Here is a 24799-nt window from a genome sequence, read left to right on the forward strand (position 1 = left end):
ATCTACCTGCATGCCAAATTTCAACCCGATCCGTCCAGTGGTTTGGGCTGTGCGTTGATAGATCACTATGTCAGTCAGTCAGTCAGTCAATCAGTCAGTCACCTTTGAGATGTCTTGTGTTGTCTGAGAGATGTCTTGTTTCAATTATTATGAACTTGGTAGCGTCCTTAGGACTAACTCAGCTCCGAAACTTTCCATCATGCCGCGTGTAGATGCAGTGATAATTTTTGATTACATCCTTCTCAATCAAATGCAGCTACGTTGTTGTCTTGCCACTTTATTCCAGCCCAGGGTCAGTGACTGCCGGCGGGTATATGTACACATGTGACTTATCAACGATCCAGACCCTATTAACTAAATGGCTCAATTGCGAATGTGCGCACACGCGATCTACAGCATCACTTGCATCAGAAGGTTGAATTGGTTTAAATGTGTTAGGTACTTAATGGCACGAATACTGATTGGCACTTTGTTGACTTGCAAATCTAGCAATTTCTGATATTTGAGTGAATTCGTGTTGCAAAAACACGATAGAGGCGGAAGTCAACGCAAACTGATGCAATTCCATGAAGATCAGACGACGCCAAGACAAAATATATTTGAAACATCACTCACATCAGGGAGAGTACACATTACACCAACAACAAACCGGGCCGAGTAGTCTATTTTTAGAAAAAGGTTAAAAAAAGGTTTAAGCTACCCTGAATGAAACAATACGAATGACGTAGTTACTTCTTTTAAGTCCAAACTTTTGGCGATGGTGTGTAAATGAGAAGAATGACGTCGCGTACGTCACGTTGCTCCGCGCTCGGAGGTAAGGGTCGTGATCACGTGACGCTGTCAGTGTGAAAAGCACGCCGAGTGGCACTAGTCGCCCCCTCGGCGTCACGTCCGTGCGGCCGGCGCTGCCCCGTGCCCGTGCGTGCCCGCGGTCCAGTGTGCCCACACACGCGGCGCGTACTAAACATTTATTTACATGCTTATTATGTACAAGTTTATTTTTTGAATTCATTTTATTGCCACCATCTAAGTTGTACTAACAGTTGCATATAAAATAGTTGTAGTAATCAGTTTAATAGATAGTGACCCGGGTTGCTCCTAAGTTTTCTAGAGGGTTCTTAGTTCGGATTTGCGATGCTTGATTTGTTTGTTTTTTGTGTGAGTTTGTTCTCCGATATTTCAATTGACGGCAAGTCATTATATCATGGTCTATTTTTACTGAAAGGCTTCAACCGGTAGTGACGTGTTGTGTCATATCAATTTGGTTATGATTAGGTCTTTGAAGATGACTTCTTAACCATTGGGAACCTTTGAACTCTTAATAGCTATTAAATCCTTGTATTACTTGCAGATTACCTACAGTGAATAGGCAGATGCAGTAACGAAAGAAAGGGGGGTTACATAACTCAATGAAACAAAACTGTAAGACCCTGAAATTAAAAGAGCATTAGTTGTATTTTTCTATATAGTTTTCAATATAGTTGTTTTTCTTTGCGATTAAATTCCAGATAAAGGTCCTCATATGACAAAACCATTTGAGGGAACCATATAAATGTTCTCGAACTTTTTAGAAGTTGGGCAATCTAAGTATTGTGTATTCGTTTCGGAGAAAAGAAGCGGACGGGCCCAATAACTGATGAGGCCGGTGCGGGGGACAGAGGGCAACCGTACAAATAGTTTTTCTCGATAAGTCAGTAAATGCAGCGGGCCACTAGCCCGGACCGCGCGCCAGTCCTGCTCCCGCGCCGGCGCGGAGACTATCAGCTGGGTCTTCTAGACCACTGCTTCCTCCCTACAATAGAATTATACAAACTTTTTGATTGTTTTTTCCTCAAGCCAGTGTTTCAGTGCTAAAGTACAAACTCGTGTCGCGTCAATCGTCTTCTCATTTCGTAAGTCGTAATCAAACTTTAGACCCTCGGGAGTTTGAACTTTAATTTCTTGCTAGTTGCGAATTGGGGTGAGAGTGTTACGTTTGAGATGACGTAAGTTTAACTGGCCAAGTGGCACTTTGATAAAACAGCCGTAAACAGTTTCTGATTTCATGAAATTATTAACTTCACCGATGGTCCAGTGATATCAGACATTATTTTAAATCATCACTCGGTGAACTCGTGCGTAATCGAGATGCGGACGACTAAGACATGGCCCCTGCACGTCCCGGACCATAAGGTGTGTCGGGGCACCTGCCGCACGGCGAATCCCCGCTGGGTCATCGAGAGCATACGGTTGAAGCCATTCGTGGTTCGTTGGTGCGTGAACTGCTTTTGTCCAGCTGATTCTCTTGTATAGTTGTGACCGTGTGGAGTATGTGGATATCAAAAACATCCCAGTCCATCATGCTGGCAGGAAACAGGTACCTGCAGTGCACTTGCCGCAACTTGTCATCGAGGTTCTGGCCCATCTGGTGGGTTAAGTGCTTTTTCCCAAACCAATATCCCATTGGTTGGTTCAGCTGCTGCAATAGCAAGAGCTGATGGATCATCGAGTGCCACATATCAGGCTTATGTCTTGCATTAACTGCCTATGTCCAGTCCAATATCATCATAGAGAGACTGCGCGGATGCGGCCCTCTTAATATGTGGCTTGGACTGGCGCTCCGCTGCCTGTCGCTAGACGAAGCTCTACAGAGTCATCGCGAGTATACCGTTCAGGTCACCGTCACCGTACTGGTACTTAGACTGTGTTTATTAAATGTTAATAGTATTATGTGCCTATATAGATAGGTGCTTTTTTATGATTGGTGGAAATTAAAGCGGACTGCTGTGTCATATCCCACATGATAAAACTGAAATACTTTATACATTAATTTATGTATTTTAATATAGATGTAGTTCCACATGAAATTTAAGGGCGTGTTTGTTGCAGCGGCACTGCCAGCGCGTACGATGACGATGGCACCGACGACACGCGCTCCACGCGCACCCTGCCTGATAAGAAGTAAGTGCCTAGAAAAAGTAGGTTTGAATTGATATCAGAACTTCTTTTTTGCCAAAAAACATTCACGACACCAATTTTCATCACTAGAGTTGAAGTCATAGGTGCAAGTCAAGTAAGAGTAGGCGCACACCGTTGATTTTTCGTCGGCCGATAGTTTAGTCGGGCAGTTGATCAGTATGGGCATGTACGGGAGTGCGCACACTACGCCGATTCGATTTGGCCGATTCATCATACAAATTAAAATCGGGCACAACTATCGGCCAACTAAAAATCAACGGTGTGCGCCTACTCTAAGACCTATGTAGGATCTATAACTTGGTCGAAGTTTGTGCTTCTTAAGTTTAACAAGGAATGCGTGGCGCCAACAGACAGAACCACAGCGAGATTGAGAAGCGGCGGCGCGACAAGATGAACACGTACATCACGGAGCTGAGCTCGATGGTGCCGATGTGCGGCGCGATGGCCCGCAAGCTGGACAAGCTGACGGTGCTGCGCATGGCGGTGCAGCACCTGCGCTCGGTGCGCGGCGCGCTGTCCGCGTGCCCGCTCACGGCGCGCCCGCGCCCCGCCTACCTCTCCGAGCGGGAACTCAACGCGCTCATCCTGCAGGTCAGTGTCAGGCTGGACAGCTGAGCCCGAAACAAAGACTAACCACAAAATATAACAGAAGGTAAACTCATGTATGTACCTCGCTTTGCATACCTCTCTCGCTCGCACGCTCGGCCGTCGCGCTAGGGTTGTCTTGTCATGTGTTGCGTTTATTTCGTTATGATAGAAAAATGTTACTCTTAATACTATGGAAGAAAAACAATAACAGATATCCACGTATACTTATACAGTTATATTTAGTACGTTATTATAGTAATAGTTTGCAAACAAATACACGAGAAGGAAGTACCTAGTATTTAGTTGAGTGGTTGACACTATAATCCAATAATTCCTAAAACCTCTCTAAAACAATTCGACATTCGTAATAATTGAGTTGGCTTTCAATTTGTCAACGTTAAACGAACTATTGAAATACAAATAAATACTTTACTCACCTCCCGGAATCAACCGTTAGTTTCAAAAACGAAAATTTAGTTTTTAATGTTCAGTGTAAGCAACCGTCTACTTAACAAATGTTATAGGTACCCCTATTTTGTTGTTCACTCATTTCCGCACAAACAAAATAATTTTAGGAACGCGTGTGCAGCGTCACTCAAGCGAACGCAGTCGCGCCTCGCATTCGTCCAAGACAGTCTTAATAACGCGTACGTGAGCGGTGTCTATGTGTGCGTGGCTCGAGCGCGCTTAGTATGGAGTTTTACCTTCTGTTATATTTTGTGGACTAACTCTCCTTCTTCATCATCATCATCATTTCAGCCATAGACAGTTTAGCTTGCTTCCGCTTCCATGCATATATATCAGGGAAAGCTGCCTCTTTGTAAAGTCTTTCCCCAGCTATTACAAGACCGGCAGAGAAGTCACTGTAAAACCTCATATAAGACAGCAACACTTAAACCTAATGCATCAACCTCCCTGTCGCAAGGATATTTATAAAAGAAATGCATATAACACGAGTATAGTTATGTATAACCTACTACCGGAAGAACTTAAAGTACTCCAAGGCCCTATATTTAAAAGCAGATTGACTTGCTGGCTTTTGGACAAATGTTTTTATAGTTATAAGGAATATTTTAATTGGCGACATTGATACTATTAATTTAATTTCACATTGACATTTTCTTAATCAATTATTTGACATTAATACTATTGAATCCTGTAATTTTTGCACGTCTGCGAGCAGACTAAACACATGATCCTATTTAATATTATCACCGTGTATTACTGTGTTTTTTAGCAAATAAACGTTTTTAATTTTTGAATTAGGACGTCCACTGCTGAACATAGATCTCCCCCAATGCTTTCCATGTTGATCGATTGGTAGCGGCCTGCGTCCAGCGCTTCCCTGCTACCTTTACGATGTCGTCAGTCCACCTTGTAGGTGGACGTCTCACGCTGCGTTTTCCGGTACGCGGCCTCCATTCCAGAGCCTTCTCCTTCTTAAGAGATGATAATGCTCAAAACCCTTTTGTTAAACTAACATCAGCGTCTAGTATCTAGTTCAGTGTAGCAGGTATCATTTATTTTTGCACTTGTTTTATTAAATTCTTGTAAATTGTATTTCCTGTATTTTAAAAGTGACAGAAAAAGGAGAAGTTCTTCTGTCACTTTTAGTTTAGCTGATAAGTTGTCTTGAAATGTTGAACTGGTGAACGAAAGTAAAGTGTCCAAAAAGGACCTAAATGAGTAGCTTTGTAGAATGTAACATGGCGCTGTGTGCAGGCGGCGCACGACTGCTTCCTGCTGGTGGTGGGCTGCGACCGCGGCCGGCTGCTCTACGTCTCGGCCTCCGTCAAGAAGATGCTCCACTACGACCAAGTAAGTAACCTACTCGTAATCTACTTCAGATTCATAATAATTCCCTTGTACGGTCAGGAGGCAGTGGTTGTAAGGCACCGCTCCCGTGCCCGGGATATGAAGTCAGGAAGGGAACTAACTCCCTAGTGAGCCTAGAGTCCCTATTCCCTAAGACACATATGTCCCTAGAGCCCTAGCCCTGCCTAACAATATACTTAGACATAATAAGGTGTGATAGGAACGAGGGCTGTGCCCAGGTCGCCCAGGGCAGCTGTGTTAGGACGGCGGGTTATCGTGATGATTCTGCGATGAGACTTGCCAAATCATTACATAGCTCTATACCTATTATGCGGTAATTAGCAGTCAGTCTAGATCTATTTTTATTTTAGTTTTCCCTCAGATCATAGAAAGAGAATAGATATGAAGTCGCGCGTAACTACAACGAGAACCAGTGTCCCCACATTTCCCCCACCACAGCTCCCACACACACATTCAACTGTGTAAAAACAAAGCGACTGAGAGTCTACGACAACATGTGCAACCGGCTTAAAAGTGCTGTGATTGGCCAGAAGGCGTGCCTTATGGCCAATCAATGGCCGCGTGACGTGACGCACACTTTGAAAAAAGCAATTAGAGAGAAGAAAGATAAAATGGAGTCGATAAGATATCGATACTTTAAATCCTGGGGGCAAGGCTCGAAATTGGTTTAAAAAATGCTTGTATGAAAACCTTTTTATTATTATACGTTATTATTATGTTCTTTAACGATTTTTGCATAAAGGAGTCAGTTCCATTTTGTATGGACGAAAAACTCAGAATCAATTATTGGGACTAAATGAAGTTACCTTATATTAATTTACCCCAACCAAAGCTCAATGTCGTTATCGATGGAGTATAGAAGTTATAGACTGACAAAGTTTGTATGAAAAGTCATGGGTTAAGTAGGTACTTGCGATTTTTACCAGTATTTACAATATTGGTAATATATTATTATTTACTTTAATAATAATAACAGGATCACTGTAATTATTATTAACTACTATCGCGCATTAACTTTTTAATTATGGCGAAATTCGTACCGCCTATGTTTATCAAAAATAATGCCTATATTAGGCTTTCAACTAGCTCTTATAGTAATTACATAGTTGACAGTTACTAATCCCTTCTACTATTGTTATTGTTTTTGTAAAAACTTAAAAATCGCAAGCAACTCATGATTTTTTCATTCAAAATTAGAAAATAGAAAATAATAATTTACTTCTATTTATCGATAATAGGAAACCGTATTAGAACACGAGCCCTGCACTATGTTACGACCGGCACATGCGGCCGTACTGTGTATTTTCACGCGTCAGTGGATATCGGAAGAAATAAAATACATTGCGCAGTAGTTACGCATGACATAAAGTGGTTGCTAACTAAATCGTCAATGTACAACGTGTTTGAATTTTTATCACCACTAATTTCGATATCGCAGTAAATGTCACGGCACTGAATTCGTTCGTAAAAATGTTTAGTTTTTTTTATTTATAAGCAAAATACCAATGGATTTGCAATACTTACATGTGGTAAATGACTTCATTGTTCCTGTAGTTCTTCGTTTCACTTATGTTATTGCACGTTACGACGCATTATCCAACAATATCGGAGAACATTTCCTCAGTACGACTGAATCGCGACTAACCTGGCGTCGCGGGCGATGTTCGTTTCTGGGCATATCGCGGAGACACGCGCCACGCCCCCGTTTCACATCTATTCCCTTCTATGATCTGAGAGTTTTCCTCATCCTTAATTGCTATTGCGTGAAATAAACCATGCTCTTTCAGTCGGAGCTGCTGGGCCAGAGTTTATTCGACATCCTGCATCCCAAGGACGTAGCCAAGGTCAAGGAGCAGCTGTCCTCGTCCGACCTCAGCCCGCGCGAGAGGCTCATCGACGCCAAGAGTGAGTGCCTCATCATATCTCGGCCTAAAGTTTCGATCCATCCCATAGGTGGCTGGTAAGTAGTTGTGGTTGCTGGCCAGAAGATTCCTACATATTCTTCAGCGATTGCAGCTATGTCTGTTATTATATGTATGAAGCTAGTGATCTATTCTGGTAATCCTTAAACTTGTAGAACGGTCAACTTTTTCGAATGAGACTACTTTTATCTTTGAGATAGGCTAGTTTCCTAAAAAAAATTTTTCAATCCGTCAATCCCAACTATAATATTATAAATGCGAAAGTAACTCTGTCTGTTTGTCTGTCTGTTACGCTTTCCCGCTTAAACCTCGCAACCGATTTTGATGAAATTTGGCATAGAGATAGTTTGAGTCCCGGGAAAGAACATAGGATAGTTTTTGTCCCGGTTTTTGAAACAGGGACGCGCGCGATAAAGTTTTTCTGTGACAGACAAAATTCCACGCGGGCGAAGCCGCAGGCGGAAAGCTAGTTTTAATATAAAAAAATATTGGACACGTATATTTACAAAGTTGATTACAGACAAATAATTTCAAAGTTATAGTGCGTTGAAGATCCGCGCGACGTCACAAAGTGCTGCACTTTTACGCACTCACTGACGTCACGGGCTTTTTCTTTAGAACTTTGGCACACTTTATCTCTTTACATTTTCATTAGTTTTAAAAAGTGAAAAATATGTGTCGAGTAGTTTTTGATAAGCTTACTGACGGACTAATTAAAACTCTTGCTTTTTTACCCAGGAAACATCCCTATTCACAAATAAATACTTGTGAAGTCTTTGTGGACATCGTCTGCGGATAGTCGCTCCACATGATTATTCATAATTTTGCCAAACTTTTATATCCCCGATTAACACTAGATACTTTATTATTTTTTTTTATTTATCTTTATTAAAGAAACATACAGCCTTGTTTGACACATGCATTTTACCGGGCCTTTGCAGCCATGCTCCCCGTAAAAGCCGACGTGGTAGCGGGCGCGTCCCGCCTGTGCCCGGGCGCGCGGCGGTCGTTCTTCTGCCGCATCAAGTGCAAGGCGCCGCCGGAGGGCGCGGCCGCGGCGCCGTCGGCCACCGTCACGGCGCCCGCGCCCCTCGTCAAGGAGGAGGCCGAGCCCACCGCCAAGCTGCGCAAGAAGCAGAACGAGAGGAAGTACTGCGTGGTGCAGTGCACTGGTGAGTCATGATTCCTTTTTAGATATAAAACCATTTTCTGCTTCAAATGGACACCAATGTGTTAAAGCCCGGTCCGTGAGCACGTAGAATTTTGTCCAATGACCCCTAGCTACCCATCCTTATCGCTCGCGCGTAATTATACAGGGTGTTTGGCGCATCGTGTGCCAAAATGATTTGGCGGATAGAATGGGTCATTTCCTATATTTTCAGCCCCCATAACACGTTCCATGCCAGGCGGCTACTTTAAAATTAATTTTTTTAGTAATTTCACCAAAATACCCAAATCGCATCATTTAATTTCGATTTAAAAAAAAACTACTCAGCGCAGCCCTAAAGTAAATATTTTGTTTTGACGTGCATTAATGTAGGGTTGCATCAAATCTAAATTTACTGGCAAATATCATCTAGTTTTTTTAAAATTCAGCTTTGAAGTTTTCAGAAAAGTTAAAAACGGACTGAACATTTAAGTTTACATGGGTATAATTTTTTTTTTAAAAGAGATAGCGATCTTCGGATTTTATCAAAACTTCTCTAGTCTATCCTCATTCAAACGGTATACTAATCTTGTTTAAATAATAACAACAACTTCACAAATTACTTAAATTAGTGCATTGACTCTACTCGGACTGATTTGCGAAATTTGTGTTTATAGCCCCTTTATGTGTGAATAGCACGTTTAACACCTACAGGTAAAAAATATTTATCTTATGCAATGTAAAAACCTTTTCCCAATCGTTTTTCAATGTGGATTTCTTGAATTTAAAGACGAAAATAATTATTTTGATCGTTTATTAATTATTACAAATTTTGTTCAAAATGGCCAAACACAAATTTCGCAAATCAGTCCGAGTAGAGTCAATGCACTAATTTAAGTAATTTGTGAAGTTGTTGTTATTATTTAAACAAGATTAGTATACCGTTTGAATGAGGATAGACTAGAGAAGTTTTGATAAAATCCGAAGATCGCTATCTCTTTTAAAAAAAAAATTATACCCTTGTAAACTTAAATGTTCAGTCCATTTTTAACTTTTCGGAAAACTTCAAAGCTGAATTTAAAAAAAAACTAGATGATATTTGCCAATAAATTTAGATTTGATGCAACCCTGCATTAATGCACGTCAAAACAAAATATTTACTTTAGGGCTGCGCTTAGTAGTTTTTTTTTTAATCGAAATTAAATGATGCGATTTGGGTATTTTGGTGAAATTACTAAAAAAATTAATTTAAAAGTAGCCGCCTGGCATGGAACGTGTTATGGGGGCTGAAAATATAGGAAATGACCCATTCTATCCGCCAAATCATTTTGGCACACGATGCGCCAAACACCCTGTATTGCTGTCGCGACTGTCCGACGGGCGCCCTCAGTGAATGTGTGAACGCGATAGCAACATAATTACGCGCGAGCGATAAGGATGGGTAGCTAGGGATCATTGGCCAAATTCTACGTGCCCACGGACCAGACTATAGTAGTAATAATATTTGTGTGTATTTCAATTGTGTTTTCGTGTCATATAAAGGTTTTTCTATTTCTTTCTATTTCTATTTTTAGCATTATTTTGACATAATGACTGAATTAGATTTCACCGGGTATCGGGGTCAGTCATCATCAATCCAAAGTCATTTTAAATCTGGATCATCATCTGAATCAACCCAAATCATACCTCCATCCCAATCCAGAGAGTAGAGAACATCAACTTCTCAGGGAATAAAGAAGACCAGACTTGGCTAGACAAACAGATGTTGTAGAGGAGAGAAAAGTTGTGTTTACTTATCAGAAGTAAGACCACGAGGGTTTACAGTTACCTCTATAATATGGAATCTATTTATGTCACACATTTCACTTTTAGATCAAGAATCACGTTTGAATTTATAATTGTGTTACAGAAATATGCCATTTAATCCAAGATATCATTACCATGTCATTATCCAATCACGGCTTCTTGAAAAATATCTTGAGAGTAATGTTAGACTTTAGACCAGCGAGAATGATCCCATCAACGGTATATGACAATTTGTGACTCAATGTCAAAGTAGCTGACCGAAGAGTGACATCATGATTGCTTCGACTTGTTGTTCGAAGTGTCTGTGGGGCGTTAACGGTACATGACAATTTACGACTCAATGTCAAAGTAGCTGACCGAAGAGTGATATCATGATTTCTTTGATTCATAGACGAGCGTCGTAAAGTAAATAAATACTTAAATATCCTTGGAGATTTTACACGGCGCTTCTAGTCCCAAACTAAGCAAAGCTTGTTCTATGGGTACTAGACTAGAAACGGATAGAACATACTTAAATATTTTTTTTTGTAAATACATACATATTATACATAGAAAACACCCAGTCCAATACAAACAAATATGTTCATGCACACAAATGTTTGTACTGTGCGGGAATCGAACCCGCAACCTCCGGAATAGTAGTCCGTTTCGAACCACTACACCAAACGGCCGACTAACCCACCACCACCCATGGTTCTTCCTGCCTCACGGCGTACGAACCGAATCTCGGGAGAGCGCGCGGGTACTTGCTCTGGGCTCTTTTCCCCGGGCGCTTTGCTTGACTCCCTATAATTTATCTGATCCATGTCCCTTCTCATAATCAATTCTCCCCCTTCTGGGGCTTGACACCGGCCGACTAGTCGAAGTGTCTGTGGCAGGGATGGCGAACCTTTATGTCTCAACGTGCCACTTTTCAGAAAAAAATGTTTGATGTAGTCATAGACGTGCCATCAAATAACACCTAATGCTATCAATGAGGAGTATAGTACAAGTGGCGCCACTGGCGAGTGACAAGGCCTTACCACAGCCTTACTTTACAGTGGCACTATCATCATCATCATCAACAGCCCTTTACAGTCCACTGCTGGACTATGAGCCTCCTCCACTATAGTGGAGGGTTTTGCCATAATCTCCACGCTTGGCAGGCGGGTTGGAGATCGCAGTTTAAAAGATTGATGTTTTTCAGAGAGCGCTGCTGCCCATTCTCTGTTTGATGTGTAGTCCCTAAGTCGCCTCTTACGACACCCACAGTGGCACTAACGGACGACTTATTTACTATTTTATTTTATAGTGAATTTTGTGATAGGTGGCGTGCCCTCAATATTGTGGCGCGTGCCATCGATGGCACGCGTGCCATTGGTTGGCCATCCCTGGTCTGTGGGGTTGATAGGGCTGCTCTGTCCAGGCTACTTGAAGTCTTGGGCGCCGGCGGAGATGTGTGAGGGCGGGGCCGAGGGCGGCGAGGACGAGGCGTGCAACCTGTCGTGCCTGGTGGCCGTCGGGCGCGCGCTGCCCGACCTGGCGCCGCCGCCGCCGCCGCCGCCGCCGCCCTTCGCGCCGCCGACGCGCCGCCTGCAGTACGTCTCGCGGCACGCCACCGATGGGAAGTACCTCTTCGTGGATCAGAGGTCAGTTTTTTTAGGTGGAGAGTGATATTTATTAGATAAGATAATACTTTATTGTCTCGTTTTAACATGCTTTGCAAACATATAAATATAAAAAAATATTAAAAAACATAAGAAGCAAAAGGATGAGGCTCAGCATACACGAGGTCAGGCATACCCTTAGTTGGAGGATGGGAAACAACAAGTAAAAAGGGGAGGGGGGTAAGATTAAGCTAAGGGTAGTTAAAATACAAAAACAAAAATATTTTAAGTACAAAGACAATAATTTATGTGAGTACCTCATATTTCACTAAAAATGGAGCCTATTTGTCTGGATACCAGCTCAATGGTCGTATTTTTATGGGTCATGACATGTATGCTGACTGAGATGTTATTGTGACACCACGATTGCAAAAGAGTGGCTCTCCCCAGTTTACTTTTTTCTTGATATCTGTCATGATGTGTATTTAGATGCAGCTGTTTTGCACCATAATGACGTATGCATTATCATCTGACTTTCGAATAGGCAAAATTTCAGCTCAATCGAACTTCGAGACGTGGGTAAAATTCAACTTGTAAGCTTTGATTACCCACAGACTGACACCAGAATAGGTATATCTTAATCAAAAGAATGTCTGAAGTACCACAATCTTTCGAAAGACATAGGTACTTTCAAAGTTTGAAAATACTTCAAGATTGACAATTTATGTAGTATTTTTTTTCTATAATTCATTTGCTAATTAAAGTCATTTTTATTCTGATTTAGCTGGATCAAAATATTGAATAATAACACTATTAAATGTAATTAATGTTAATGTGTCTAGTTTAGTATATAGGATGGTATAAGGGCTACTAGGTTTGTAGAGCTAGCAGAACTTCAAAGAAAAATATCAAGTTAGCAGATTCGAACTAAAGTCGGGTCGCCGAGCAGATAGAATTCTGTTCAATAACCCCAAGCTACCCATTCTTATCGCTTGCGCGTAATTATATTAGTGTCGCGCTCGCACACTCACTGCGGCCGCCCGTCGCACAGTCGCGACTGGAATAACACACGAGCAATAAGGATGGGTAGCTTGGGGTCATTGGAAGGAATTCTATCTACTCGGCGGCCGGACTTAAGTCAATGCTATTACACGTAAATGTGTATAATGAAGTGAGTGACGCTGGCTGTTCCGGGGCAGGGTGACGCTGGCGCTGGGCTTCCTGCCGCAGGAGCTGCTGGGCACCAGCCTGTACGAGTACGTGGGCGGCGCCGAGCTGGGCGCGGTGGCGCGCACGCACAAGGCGGCGCTGCTGCGGCGGGACGCGCTCCACACGCCGCCCTACTCCTTCCGCCGCAAGGACGGCTCCTACGCGCGCATCCAGACGCACTTCAAGCCCTTCAAGTACGTGCCCTATATGTAACAGTTACTGACTTTTTTGGAACCCCTAGGACAGGGATGGCGAACCAATGGCACGCGTGCCATCGATGGCACGCGCCACAATATTTAGGGCACGCCACCAATCACACAATTTAACTTGTACTATCTATACCCCTCATTGATAGCATTAGGTGTTATTTGATGGCACGTCTATGACTACATCAAACATTTTTTTCGGAAAAGTGGCACGTTGAGACATAAAGGTTCGCCATCCCTGCCCTAGGACATTGCAGAAGTATCGCTGCCTGTAGGGTTGCCAGGCCCAATATAGGTATTATCAATATTCCGTGGCTTGACTTTCGACTGGCGCCGCAGCCACATAAAAAGCCGGGCAGGCCGGACTAGATAATATTTAGCCGGACAAGACCGTAAAAAGCCAAACATGTCAGACTAAAGCCGGACGCCTGGCAACCCTAGCTGCCTGAACTCTACCAAGACCTTTTTTTTACTTGGACCTTTTACACTGCGCCTCTAGTACCAAACTAAGCAAAGCTTGTACTATGGGTACAGACAACGGATAATATAAACATACTTAAATACTTTTTTTTAATACATACATATCTTCTTCTTTTCGTGTCGACAACAAACCTGCACAGTGTCAGCCCAAAACTCCGCCACAAGAGTGGCGTAGTCAGTAGCACTCATCAAATCCTCCTGAGTGCAGTTGCTTGAGCACTCATGGCACGACATCAGGTGCTTCATCGACTGGGGAACAAAACCGCACCTGCAGCCGTTTAATAATACCCACCTGACCAGATTGTCCTTACATCTGGGGGCACGGCAGTGCCCCCACCAAGTCCAGTAAAAAAGCGGCACGGCCGTACCATCCTTTTCTCGAAGCAATTCAGGCCATTTTCGACCGCCTGTAACTTCGTTGTGGAAAAAACTAGAAGGCTGAATTTTCATTAGCTAATTTGAACCAGTAGTTTAAGAATTATAACGGATCAAAGTTACTTAATTTTTTCACTCACTGACGGACTCGCCGATCATCAAAACTCTAAGGCACTTCTAGCAGACCTAGAAGCTTCAAATTTGGAATATAAGTAGTGTTTGGTGTATGAATCAAGGAAAATCTAAAATATTTGGGGGCACGGTAGTGCAACCGCCAAGTCGAGTAAAATTTTTCAATTTCGGTCCAGTTTTCTAGATACATAACTGCTGTGTACAAAATACAAAAAGAAATGAGATCCCATCAAAAACAATACTTGTCAAAAAAACCAAGTCTCGCAACTCAGTTGTTCTACGGTAAAAAGTTGTGAGATCCATGTAATACCAAGTCCAGGCCAGGAAATCTTTAACGTTTTACATAAATATATTGACTTGGCCATCGCATGAAAACACGAGTAAATTAAATTATTTAGTGCGATGGCCAAGTCAATAATTTATGTAAAACGTTAAAGATTTCCTGGCCTGGACTTGGTATTACATGGATCTCACAACTTTTTACCGTAGAACAACTGAGTTGCGAGACTTGGTTTTTTTGACAAGTATTGTTTTTGATGGGATACATATTATACATAGTAACACCCAGACCCGTCCGTAACCGTTTTATGTACTTCTTTACTTTTCTCACCTGTAGTTTCTATACGAAGATCCTGGGATTTACAGCTCGATTGTCATTAAAAACAACCAGTGAAAACCAAGTCAAACGTCCAGTTTGTCTTGTTGCAAGATGGTGCAACTCGGCCTTAAAACTGTGATTGGAACCGCAACTAAATTGATCAGAAACACATAGGAGGAGTTCGAAATTAAGATCCTGCCAAGACACATGACTTGATACCACAACACTGTTCAGAATAGTACCACGACAACGGACCAGTCGACCCTCTCATGATGGCATGACAACTCAACAACACTTTTACCGCTTTGATTAGGCGTCTCTCCTCTCCAGAAGAAAAGGGCCTACCCGCTAAATATCCCCCAACCTCAATCTTCTCCCAATTCAGTCTTGGCCGATCAAAGCTCAAAGATGTGCCGATTCGTAAAAAGTGTTCTCATCATGTTCGTAGCAAGATAATCAGCTTCACTCATTATGGTCCATTCCAGGAACCCATGGACGAAGGACGTGGAGTGCCTGGTGGCCAACAACACGGTGGTCAGCGAGACCGACACGCCGCCCGACCTCGCGCAGCAGAAATTCGACCTCTTCAAGCAAAGTCAGTATATCTTTATCTTTCTTCTATATANGGGTCAGCTAGTTTTCAATATACTTATTGCTATCAAGCCAGCCTTTTATATTATAGCCAAAGAAATAACAATCAATGTTACCGGCAAACTGACACGCAACTATCAATTGGTCATATGATCTTGTGTACTATATGCTTAGATATACAGGGTGTTTCTTGTAAGGTGTCAAGCCGAAGGCAGGTGACAGGTGAGGGCTAGACCTATCGATTTCACCCCCATGTATGTTCTACGATCTTTCGTAGTTTAGAAGTTATCGTTAATTTTGTGATTTTTTCAAATTTTATGACCAAGTAGGCTTTAAATTTTTTTATCTTTTTTTTGGGTTGACTTTTCTCAGATTTCTTTTTTTTTTTTACAGATTCCCTATTAATTGCAGATGTTTGAAAAAAATAATCACCTTCCTATCCTTGATGCAAGATATAAAATTTTTGCTAGAAACATAAAAAATATGCTTTTAGCAGAACATTCTAAAATTTTCAACTTAAAAGTTTGAAAAAAAAAGAACTTCCATAGGTCCAAAATAATTTTAAAAACTGCGCAGTTTTCTGAACTTTCATAATAACACAAAAAAACATGTACTTAATAGGCCATTTTTTTCTGTAATCGCTCTACTAAAGTGGTAAGTCGGAAATTCCGTTACATGTTTTTGACTTTCTTAGGACTAACTAATGTTTTCAATCCCTTGTTTACGTTACGTAGAACACATTTAGAGACAATAACTGAACAGAATTTTTTTTTATCCACAACGAGGAAGCTCTTGCCCTGTGAGTCAGTCAGTGAGTGACAAAATTAAGTAACTTTGACCCGTTATAATTCTTAAACTACTGATTCAAATTGAATGAAATTTTAAATATACCGTGTCTTTACAATGCCTGCATAGCTAATGAAAATTCAGCCTTCTAGTTTTATCCACAACGAAGTTACAGGCGGTCGAAAATGGCCTGAATTGCTTCGAGAAAAGGATGGTACGGCCGTGCCGCTTTTTTGCTCGACTTGGTGGGGGCACTGCCGTGCCCCCAGATTTTTTCGTTAATTTATGAAAAAATCAAATTAGCCCGTAATCCTGAATCCTGACACATATAGTTAGCCTATTAATTTAACACAGGTACGACTGTACTCAGTGTTGCACTATCAAATGCAATTGAAGCGCCTCTATGCCAGGGTTTTTATGTTCCTGGTCAGGCTATACAATGAGTTAAGATCTGTAAAACTAAACTGCTACTAATAAATCTAACATGACTCTTAGGATCAGTGTTTCAGAAATAATTATAGCCGAAAACTACATCATTCACAGTGCCAGGGACTTCTTCATCCTCCTGCTAGTATTATTCAATTTTTCATTTCATAGCCTTTTTTCTAACTTTAACAATATTTTTTCCCGACTGCTGCAGCTCCATAATGTCTTCATGTCAGGTAAAACCAGCCTTATCCGCAGTTATCACATACATTTTCCATCCTTTTCTATAATATTTACCTCGTTAGTTCAATAAGTTTATCTAATTTAAGCTTAATTTGATGAGGAATCGAAGTAACTGTAGCAAAAGCGTGTATTTTTGTCATTTTTCTTCGTATTTTTCACTTACAGTATGTATCAGATTTTTTTATTTTTTGAACTACTTTAAAGTGTAAGATAAAAAAAATATATGCATTTGACTGTTCAGTCGATAGTTTTGTTATTATCATTTTTGAACTGTGTAGGTTCAATAACATTTTGGCTTATTATAATGTTATAAATGTTACAATTTGTCTGCACTGTGCAGCCTGTGCCGTTTGGAAGCTTGTGCGTGTCCCGTAATGTTACGCAGCCGATTCTGTGCTTGCTGCGCGAATGTGTCCGACTGACCGATTGCTTTCGGCTGCTCATATTTTTAATTAATACTTGTCTTGTCTTTAATCAAACGGAATATAAAGTTCATTTATTGTACTGGTAAAGAAGTTGGTTTAGATTGTCCAACGAGTATTTTGTATTTTACTTTTAGTTATGTTCTACCTATAGTGTTGACCTCGGTTAGAATTCGTAAACTCATCGCGATTTTGACTCTATACCAGGTTAATAATGAATCACAGCTGTTAAGAAAATATACCCGAAGGCAGCACAGACACGTACAAAGTTCGCTTCTCTATTCGCTGCAGTATGTTTTTGAATTTCGATTCTTCTCGAATGGCCGATGCTTTCAAAAATACTTTTGTAATAATTACTATGTACAATTTAAAATGTGAGTTACATTTTAAATATTATACCTTACTAGTAAATTTTCTATTTTACTGCATGAGCAATTTTTATGTAGGTAATTGTTTACTAAAATACCTGCACTCCATTCGGTATTATACTCATATGGATTTCAAAATTCGACTCAAATGTGAGTCTTTACTCGCTTCGTTTGATTCACGCCTTTGGTTGATACAATTTTATCAATCACTTAGCTTGAAAGGAGCTGATAGTAACAGGTATAGTCAATGTCAATTAGTTTGGACACCTGAAGTGGCCAAAAAGTTGACCTTAACACAACCTTATTCCAAGTAACAAAGACGTGTTGCGATCTTTTGGGGTCTTTGGCCGTCGCAAACTAATTGACGCTGACTGTAAGGCCCAGAACACACGATGAAACGCAATTGCGACGAAACTGCAACTGACCACACATGACGCGACCAGTTTGAAATCGGTTTCGCGTCATGTGTGGTCTCTCAATCAACGGAATCTATGGCAGACACTTAGATGCAACTCAAAAGTAACTAGGTTGCAGTTTCATTGCAATGAGGGCTATCGTTTTAGCGCTCACCAGTTGGCGCCACTGTAGAGTAAGGTCCTGTCACTTGCTAGTAGCGAAGATAGTGGCGCCAACTGGTGAGCGCTAAAGTGGTAGGAGGACTATCGCATTTGCACTTATCAAGATGGCGCCACTGTAGAGTAAGGTCCTGTCAATCGTCAGGGGTGCCAATTGTTAAGTATAAAAACGATAGCCCTCATTGCGTTTCACCGCGTGTTCTGGGCCTAAGAGCTGAGTGAAAACTTCGCTTGGAGCTCTGAAACTGACGGGTCGGGGTGATACATTGTAGAGGCGGACGCGGAAATGCAGCGGCTGATCGACTCGCAGGTGGAGTCGCACAAGATCGGCAGCGCCATCGCCGAGGAGGCGCTGCGGCGCGCGTCCGCCGAGTTCTCGCCCGACCTGCCGCAGGACCTGCTGCAGGACGCCGTCTTCAACCAGCAGGTGCGTGTGCCAGTGCCGTAGCTGTGAGGTGGCAGGGCTGGCAAATGCCACAGGTGCCCAACCCGAAGGGGGCCCCGGACCAAGAGCTGAAGCGTCGCGAAGCTTTAGGACGATAGCCCCCCTCCAGTTAAAGTACAGTTAAATTCAATTAATTGTAACGACTTAAAGATAGACTTCGTGTCTATGCATTTGTGCGCAACGTCATTCTTGTAGCGGAGTTTTGGGCTGACACTGTATACCTAGGTTTGTTGTCGACGTGTTACTACAATCCTACATTTTATGAAATTTAGCGGTATCTTACTTAGATGTGATAACTAGAGGAGCTGACTATTCTCTTCTAGTCGTTATCAGCCCCCTGATACACGTCAACTCTTCATCTGCCTGAAATTTTAACCAATCTAAAAAAAGTCATTGGTTTTTAACATAAAGTTCAAATTGATGTGGGCTCTATTCAACCAAGGCGTGGTTAAAGGTTAACGCGCTCGCTCGGCTGTGATCCGCAGTGCCTGTCGTCGAACGCGATGTACGAGCAGGCGTCGCTCGTGGACAACATCCTGGGCGTGGACAACATCCTGGGCGTGGACATGTCGTCGTCGTACCAGGTGCGCAACAACGTGCCGCTGAGCGCCGCCGGCGCCGAGGGCTCGCCGCCGCCCGCCGGCGCGCCGCCGCCCGCCGGCACGCCGCCGCCGGCCTCGCCGCCGCTGCCGCCGCTCGGGCTGGACGGCAACGGCGAGGCAGCCATGGCGGTCATCATGAGCCTGCTGGAGGCCGACGCCGGGCTCGGCGGGCCCGTCAACTTCTCGGGCCTGCCGTGGCCGCTGCCCTAAGCGAAAGAGGCTGCTTCATATAAGGAGGTGCGACCTAATCTACTTTGTTACTCGTGTACCATCCTTCTTTCTTACCTTACTTAACAGTTCAAAGTGACACCTTATTTTGAAACCTTATTTCTTTAAATTAAGATTACAATTGTATACTTGCTGTATCCGTCTCGTGGAATCGATCAACGTGGAAAGCATTAGGGGAGGCCTATGTTCAGCAGTGGACGTGCTATGGCTGAAATGATGATGATGATGGTGTATCCGTCTTAAAGTTCCGAATTTATTCGAGATTGTGCTGTCTCCGATAACCGTTCAGAATGACACCTTATTTCTTTAAATTAACATTAGAAGTGTATACTTGCTGTATCCGTCTTAAAGTTCCGAATGTATTCGAGATTGTGCTGTAATTTCTACAATACTTACATACTTCTATGCATGCTAAAGCACCTCCTTGAAAAACCAGCTTTCTCTAAAGGTCTTCTGAAAATGATGTGCGTCCTCAAAAGACGCGCGTGTATTTTTGTTAGTTTGTTTGAGTTTTACGTCGTGTTACAGTTATTTCGAGATCGAAGGAGATTACATCGAACATGTATCACTTAAGTGACTTCGCGATGTACTCTCCAAGAGATATTTTATTTCGAACCCTCAGTTGTAACAGACAACGCCTGATTTGACATCAGATCATTTCTCTAATGTAGAGGAATTTTTATTACTGCGGGTTCGAATCGTTAGCTATTGTATTCTAATGCTCAGTTCCTGTATTCATGATACAATTCGTGTTGCCTGCGGACATTTCAATATGATATTGTTCTTTAGGAAATTATGTAGTATTATACTTAATATAACTGTTCATATGCGAAACGAAAAGTTTCTAAATATAGGAACAGAGCAAAATTAATGTTATTTGTCAAGAGACAACTTAAGTTAACTTTTGTTACCTATTTGAGTTTTATTTTGTGATGTTATATTAGAAATAAATAAATAATAATCAATTTAGATAAGTATTGCGAAGTGAGAAGACCTATAACGTTGTATCTTATCACTATCGCACAGTTTTTATCAATTTAAGAGCAAACCAACATGTTTATGTCGTGATTCAATGTTAGATTGTTTATGGCAACAGTTAGAGTGTTGTCTTCGAGGCGCCTGCTCTGGGAGGCGCTTCAACAAGGGTTTAAAGGGTTTCGTAAACAACACTTTAATTGTAATATCTACTACTGTATACCAATAGAATCGTATATCGATATTCTTATAACTAAATGTGATTCCACGTAACTGTCATTGTATCATGCACTGTAGCTCTATATACTGTCGTTGTATTATTATTGAAATGACCAATTTTTGTATTTATACTTATTTCTATTCAAATTATACATACACCGTATGTATAACACTATTTTTTACTGATATTAGTTAATTTAGGAGTGGAACTGTTGTCACGATCATGTTTCGTTTGAGTATTTTTGTATTATGATGAAATATCCTCACCGATAAGTACAAGTTGTGTTATAAGATTACCGACATTGGGCGTAGGGTAGGTAGATACGCGGTGCGACTTAGCACCGCTATTCGACAATAAAATTATAATATATTTCACGTTATGTATTGATTTTAAATTATTATTCTTTAAGAGCAGTGAGAATATTTCTTCATCCGGACTTGGCTTGGTTAAGTTCAACTTCTACCAAATTGTAGCGGAGCTGCTTTCGGCGACGCCTTTGTCCAATATTTTCAGAAAGTAATAATACTATCTAGTCAAGTTAAAGGAATTGTCTATGATTTCAATAAAATGCCAATATTTCCCTAAACGTGCACGTTATTTCCTGGCGCTCGATGCGCCGAGTCCTGTTCAATTAGTAACTCTTCGTGTAATCGGATTTGTAATCAAGATGTAGCTCATTGCAAAGCTGTTTAATCGTCAATATATTTACTAGTAGGACATTATCACTAACCTTTGTCAGAGGCCACGACTGTTGCGTTCTTTCGCGCCATTGTAGTTGGGATATTCGTTGACTTTTTGTGGGATTTGTATTACCTACATTTGTTTAGGTTGTGTCGTGGCAATAGGACGGTGGGTCAAACAGCAGGCCTGTCTCGTGGCCGGATGGCGGACGGCAGTCGCGCGGTCACAGTAAGGCCCTTTTCACACATCCCGGTTGCCGGCTAACCGGCGCCGGGTACCCGGTCGTGAAGTGTATGGGCATGCCGGATTAATTACGCCGGTACATGTGAAAGCTACGTACCATGCCCATACATTTCACCACCCGGTACCCGGCGCCGGTTAGCCGGCAACCGGGTCATGTGAAAAGGGCCACGCTGGGCGGCCCCGCTGTCTGTCCGCAGCCGTTTGTTACCGATTGATTCGCATCCGTACATTAGAGTACTTCATTTAATCGCCAAATATAACCCGTCTGTGTATTGATGCGAATGAATCAGTAAAAGTAAATTTGTAAAGATATATTTCTGTTTTGGTAATTTTAAGTGTATGATTATTGTTCGAAATAAAGATTTTAATATCACTCTCATCAATGCTGTGCGTTTTATTGATATGTAATTTAAAGCGCTATCCGCCATGTTTGCAAAGCGACTGTTGAGCCCGTGCGAATTGAATATTTCAGATTCTGGCGACAGACATGGACGGGAAACTGAGTAGTGAGGTTCAGTATCAGAGCCCCGATTACGGTAACTTTTAACGTTTCCAATCCAGACACGCTTCTCGATTCTGCGATACGATTAGTCAAAACAGCTGACGTACGCTGTTGAACGACCAACCGTATCGCAGAATAGAGAATCGTGTCTGGATTGTAGACGTTAAAAATTACCGTAATCGGGGCTCAGGTTGGTATTTGCACACACGATATGGTTTGTAAAGTTTATACCCAGTTCGCAATGGGATTTTCCATAATGGCCCTGAACATTTGGCGCCACTAGCCAATAATAATATTGGCCTGTTATTTGCTTGTGGCTAAGACTGTGGCGCCACCTAGTGAGCGCTGAAGCACGTACCCAGACGCCAATACACTAAATAGGGGCTACCTTACATTCGCATTTGCAATCTTTAGGTTAGCAGCTCTAATTTCCCATAACTCGCCAGTAGCGCCAACTGGTGAAAGCAAATACAGTTCAATAAACCTACATGGCTACCTAGCCATGTGTAGGTTTATTGAACTGTATTATAACCTTATAATGATCGTTTCTCATTCTAAAGACGGATAAATAAAGGAAACATTAGCGATAGAGTAAAATTAAATGTAAAACAATGAGGGCGCCACTAGCGAGTAGTTTTGTCTCTCGCAAGTGGTGATAATAGTGGCGCCAGCTGGTGGGTAATTCGGGATCAGGCTTCGTATTTTAGTTATTTAGGTCTAGAATACTACATACAGGGTGGCCAAAACACTGAGGAGTGAAAAAAAGAAAAAAGTTTAAGTAAAAAAAAGAACTTCCATAGGTCCAAAATCATTTTAAAAACTGCGCCGTTTCCTGAACATTCATAATAATACAAAAAACATGTACTTAATGGGCCACTATTTCCTGTAATCGGTCCACTAAAGTGGTAAGTCGGAGATTCTGTTACATGTTTTTGACTTTCTTAGAGTGAATTAATATTGGGAATCCTCTAAGTTTACATTACGTAGAACAGATTTAAAGCAAAGACTGAACATGTCTTTATTCTCAACGAGGAAGCTCTTGCCCTTCATCACACCTGATGATTAGGCTGAAGGTGGAAGGGAACTTCAACTACAGAGGAACTATGGCTTCCTACCTCCAAATTCTGGAACACATTGTTATTTTAAGTAAGTTTTAATGAACATAAACCAAATATCCCTTCTTCTTCTTCTCACTGTAGTAGGTATTTCAAGGGTAACAGTAAAATGTAACAACTGACTCTGTCTTCAAGTGGTAAGAGGTAAGTTTCAGAGGTCCCGGCTTCAAAAAAGAAATCCGAAAAAAGTCAACCAAAAAAATAGATAAAAATGTTTAAAACCTACTAGGTCTTAAATTTTAAAATATCACAAAATTAACTCTATCTCCTAAACTAAGCACAATCGTATTATACAGGGTGTTTCTTGTAAGGTGTCAAGCCGAAGGCAGGTGATAGGTGAGGATTAGACCTATCGATTTCACCCCCATGTATGTTCTACGATTTTTCGTAGTTTAGAAGTTATCGTTAATTTTGTGATTTTTTCAAATTTCATGACCTAGTGGCTTATTTTTTTTTATCTTTTTTTTGGGTTGACTTTTCTCAGATTTCTTTTTTTTGACAGATTCCTTATTAGTTGCAGATATTTGAAAAAAATAATCACCTTCCTATCTTTGATGCAAGATACAAAATTTTTGCTAGAAACATAAAAAATATGCTTTTAGCAGAACATTCTAAAATTTTCAACTGAAATGTATGAGAAAAAAAAAGAATTTCCATAGGTCCAAAATAATTTTAAAAACTGAGCAGTTTTCTAAACTTTCATAATAACACAAGAAAACATGTACTTAATGGGCCATTATTTTCTGTAATCGCTCTACTAAAGTAGTAAGTCGGAGATTCCGTTACATGTTTTTGACTTTCTTAGGACTAACTAATGTTTGCAATCCACTAAAAGTGTACGTTACGTAGAACACGTTTAGAGACAATAACTCAGTTTTTAAAATTATTTTGGACCTATGGAAATTCTTTTTTTTTCTCATACATTTCAGTTGAAAATTTTAGAATGTTCTGCTAAAAGCATATTTTTTATGTTTCTAGCAAAAATTTTGTATCTTGCATCAAAGATAGGAAGGTGATTATTTTTTTCAAATATCTGCAACTAATAGGGAATCTGTCAAAAAAAAGAAATCTGAGAAAAGTCAACCCAAAAAAAAGATAAAAAAAAATTAAGCCACTAGGTCATGAAATTTGAAAAAATCACAAAATTAACGATAACTTCTAAACTACGAAAAATCGTAGAACATACATGGGGGTGAAATCGATAGGTCTAGTCCTCACCTATCACCTGCCTTCGGCTTGACACCTTACAAGAAACACCCTGTATACATGGGGGTGATTTAGGTACACCTTGATGTAAGGAATCTAAATTTTTCTTTTAGACCTCACTGTTTCGGCCACCCTGTAGATGGTGCCACTTGGCGAGTGAGGTCCTTTCACTCGCACAAATGAATGGCTATTGTGGGAACAGTCTTTGAGATCGAGTAATGTCAATGACGAGCGGCATATAAACGTTAGACTTAAGAAAGATGCAAGCAAATCACCAATGTTAATAACCTCCAAGAAGCACTTGACCTCGTAAAATAAAAGCAAGATG

At 41.2% G+C, this 24799-nt stretch overlaps 1 protein-coding gene across 6 annotated transcripts in view; it reads left to right on the forward strand.

The window, feature by feature from the left end:
* The window catches only part of cyc (basic helix-loop-helix ARNT-like protein cyc), a 101109-nt gene extending 79175 nt beyond the window's left edge, over nucleotides 1-21934 (forward strand). For all 6 annotated transcript variants that reach the window (XM_028318634.1, XM_028318635.1, XM_028318638.1 and 3 more), the window contains 10 exons: nucleotides 2869-2940; nucleotides 3309-3549; nucleotides 5269-5364; nucleotides 7170-7287; nucleotides 8246-8476; nucleotides 11663-11885; nucleotides 13043-13246; nucleotides 15329-15438; nucleotides 18527-18681; nucleotides 19185-21934. In XM_028318634.1, coding sequence (XP_028174435.1) covers nucleotides 2869-2940; nucleotides 3309-3549; nucleotides 5269-5364; nucleotides 7170-7287; nucleotides 8246-8476; nucleotides 11663-11885; nucleotides 13043-13246; nucleotides 15329-15438; nucleotides 18527-18681; nucleotides 19185-19511 — 1777 coding nt within the window. In that variant the 3' untranslated portion in view covers nucleotides 19512-21934. The remainder of the gene's footprint in view (nucleotides 1-2868; nucleotides 2941-3308; nucleotides 3550-5268; nucleotides 5365-7169; nucleotides 7288-8245; nucleotides 8477-11662; nucleotides 11886-13042; nucleotides 13247-15328; nucleotides 15439-18526; nucleotides 18682-19184) is intronic.
* Nucleotides 21935-24799: the final 2865 nt, after the last annotated feature.

The sequence above is a fragment of the Ostrinia furnacalis genome, unplaced genomic scaffold (assembly GCF_004193835.3).
Source record: "Ostrinia furnacalis isolate ACB-3 unplaced genomic scaffold, ASM419383v2 OfSCF6946, whole genome shotgun sequence".
Classification (NCBI taxonomy): Eukaryota; Metazoa; Arthropoda; class Insecta; order Lepidoptera; family Crambidae; genus Ostrinia; species Ostrinia furnacalis.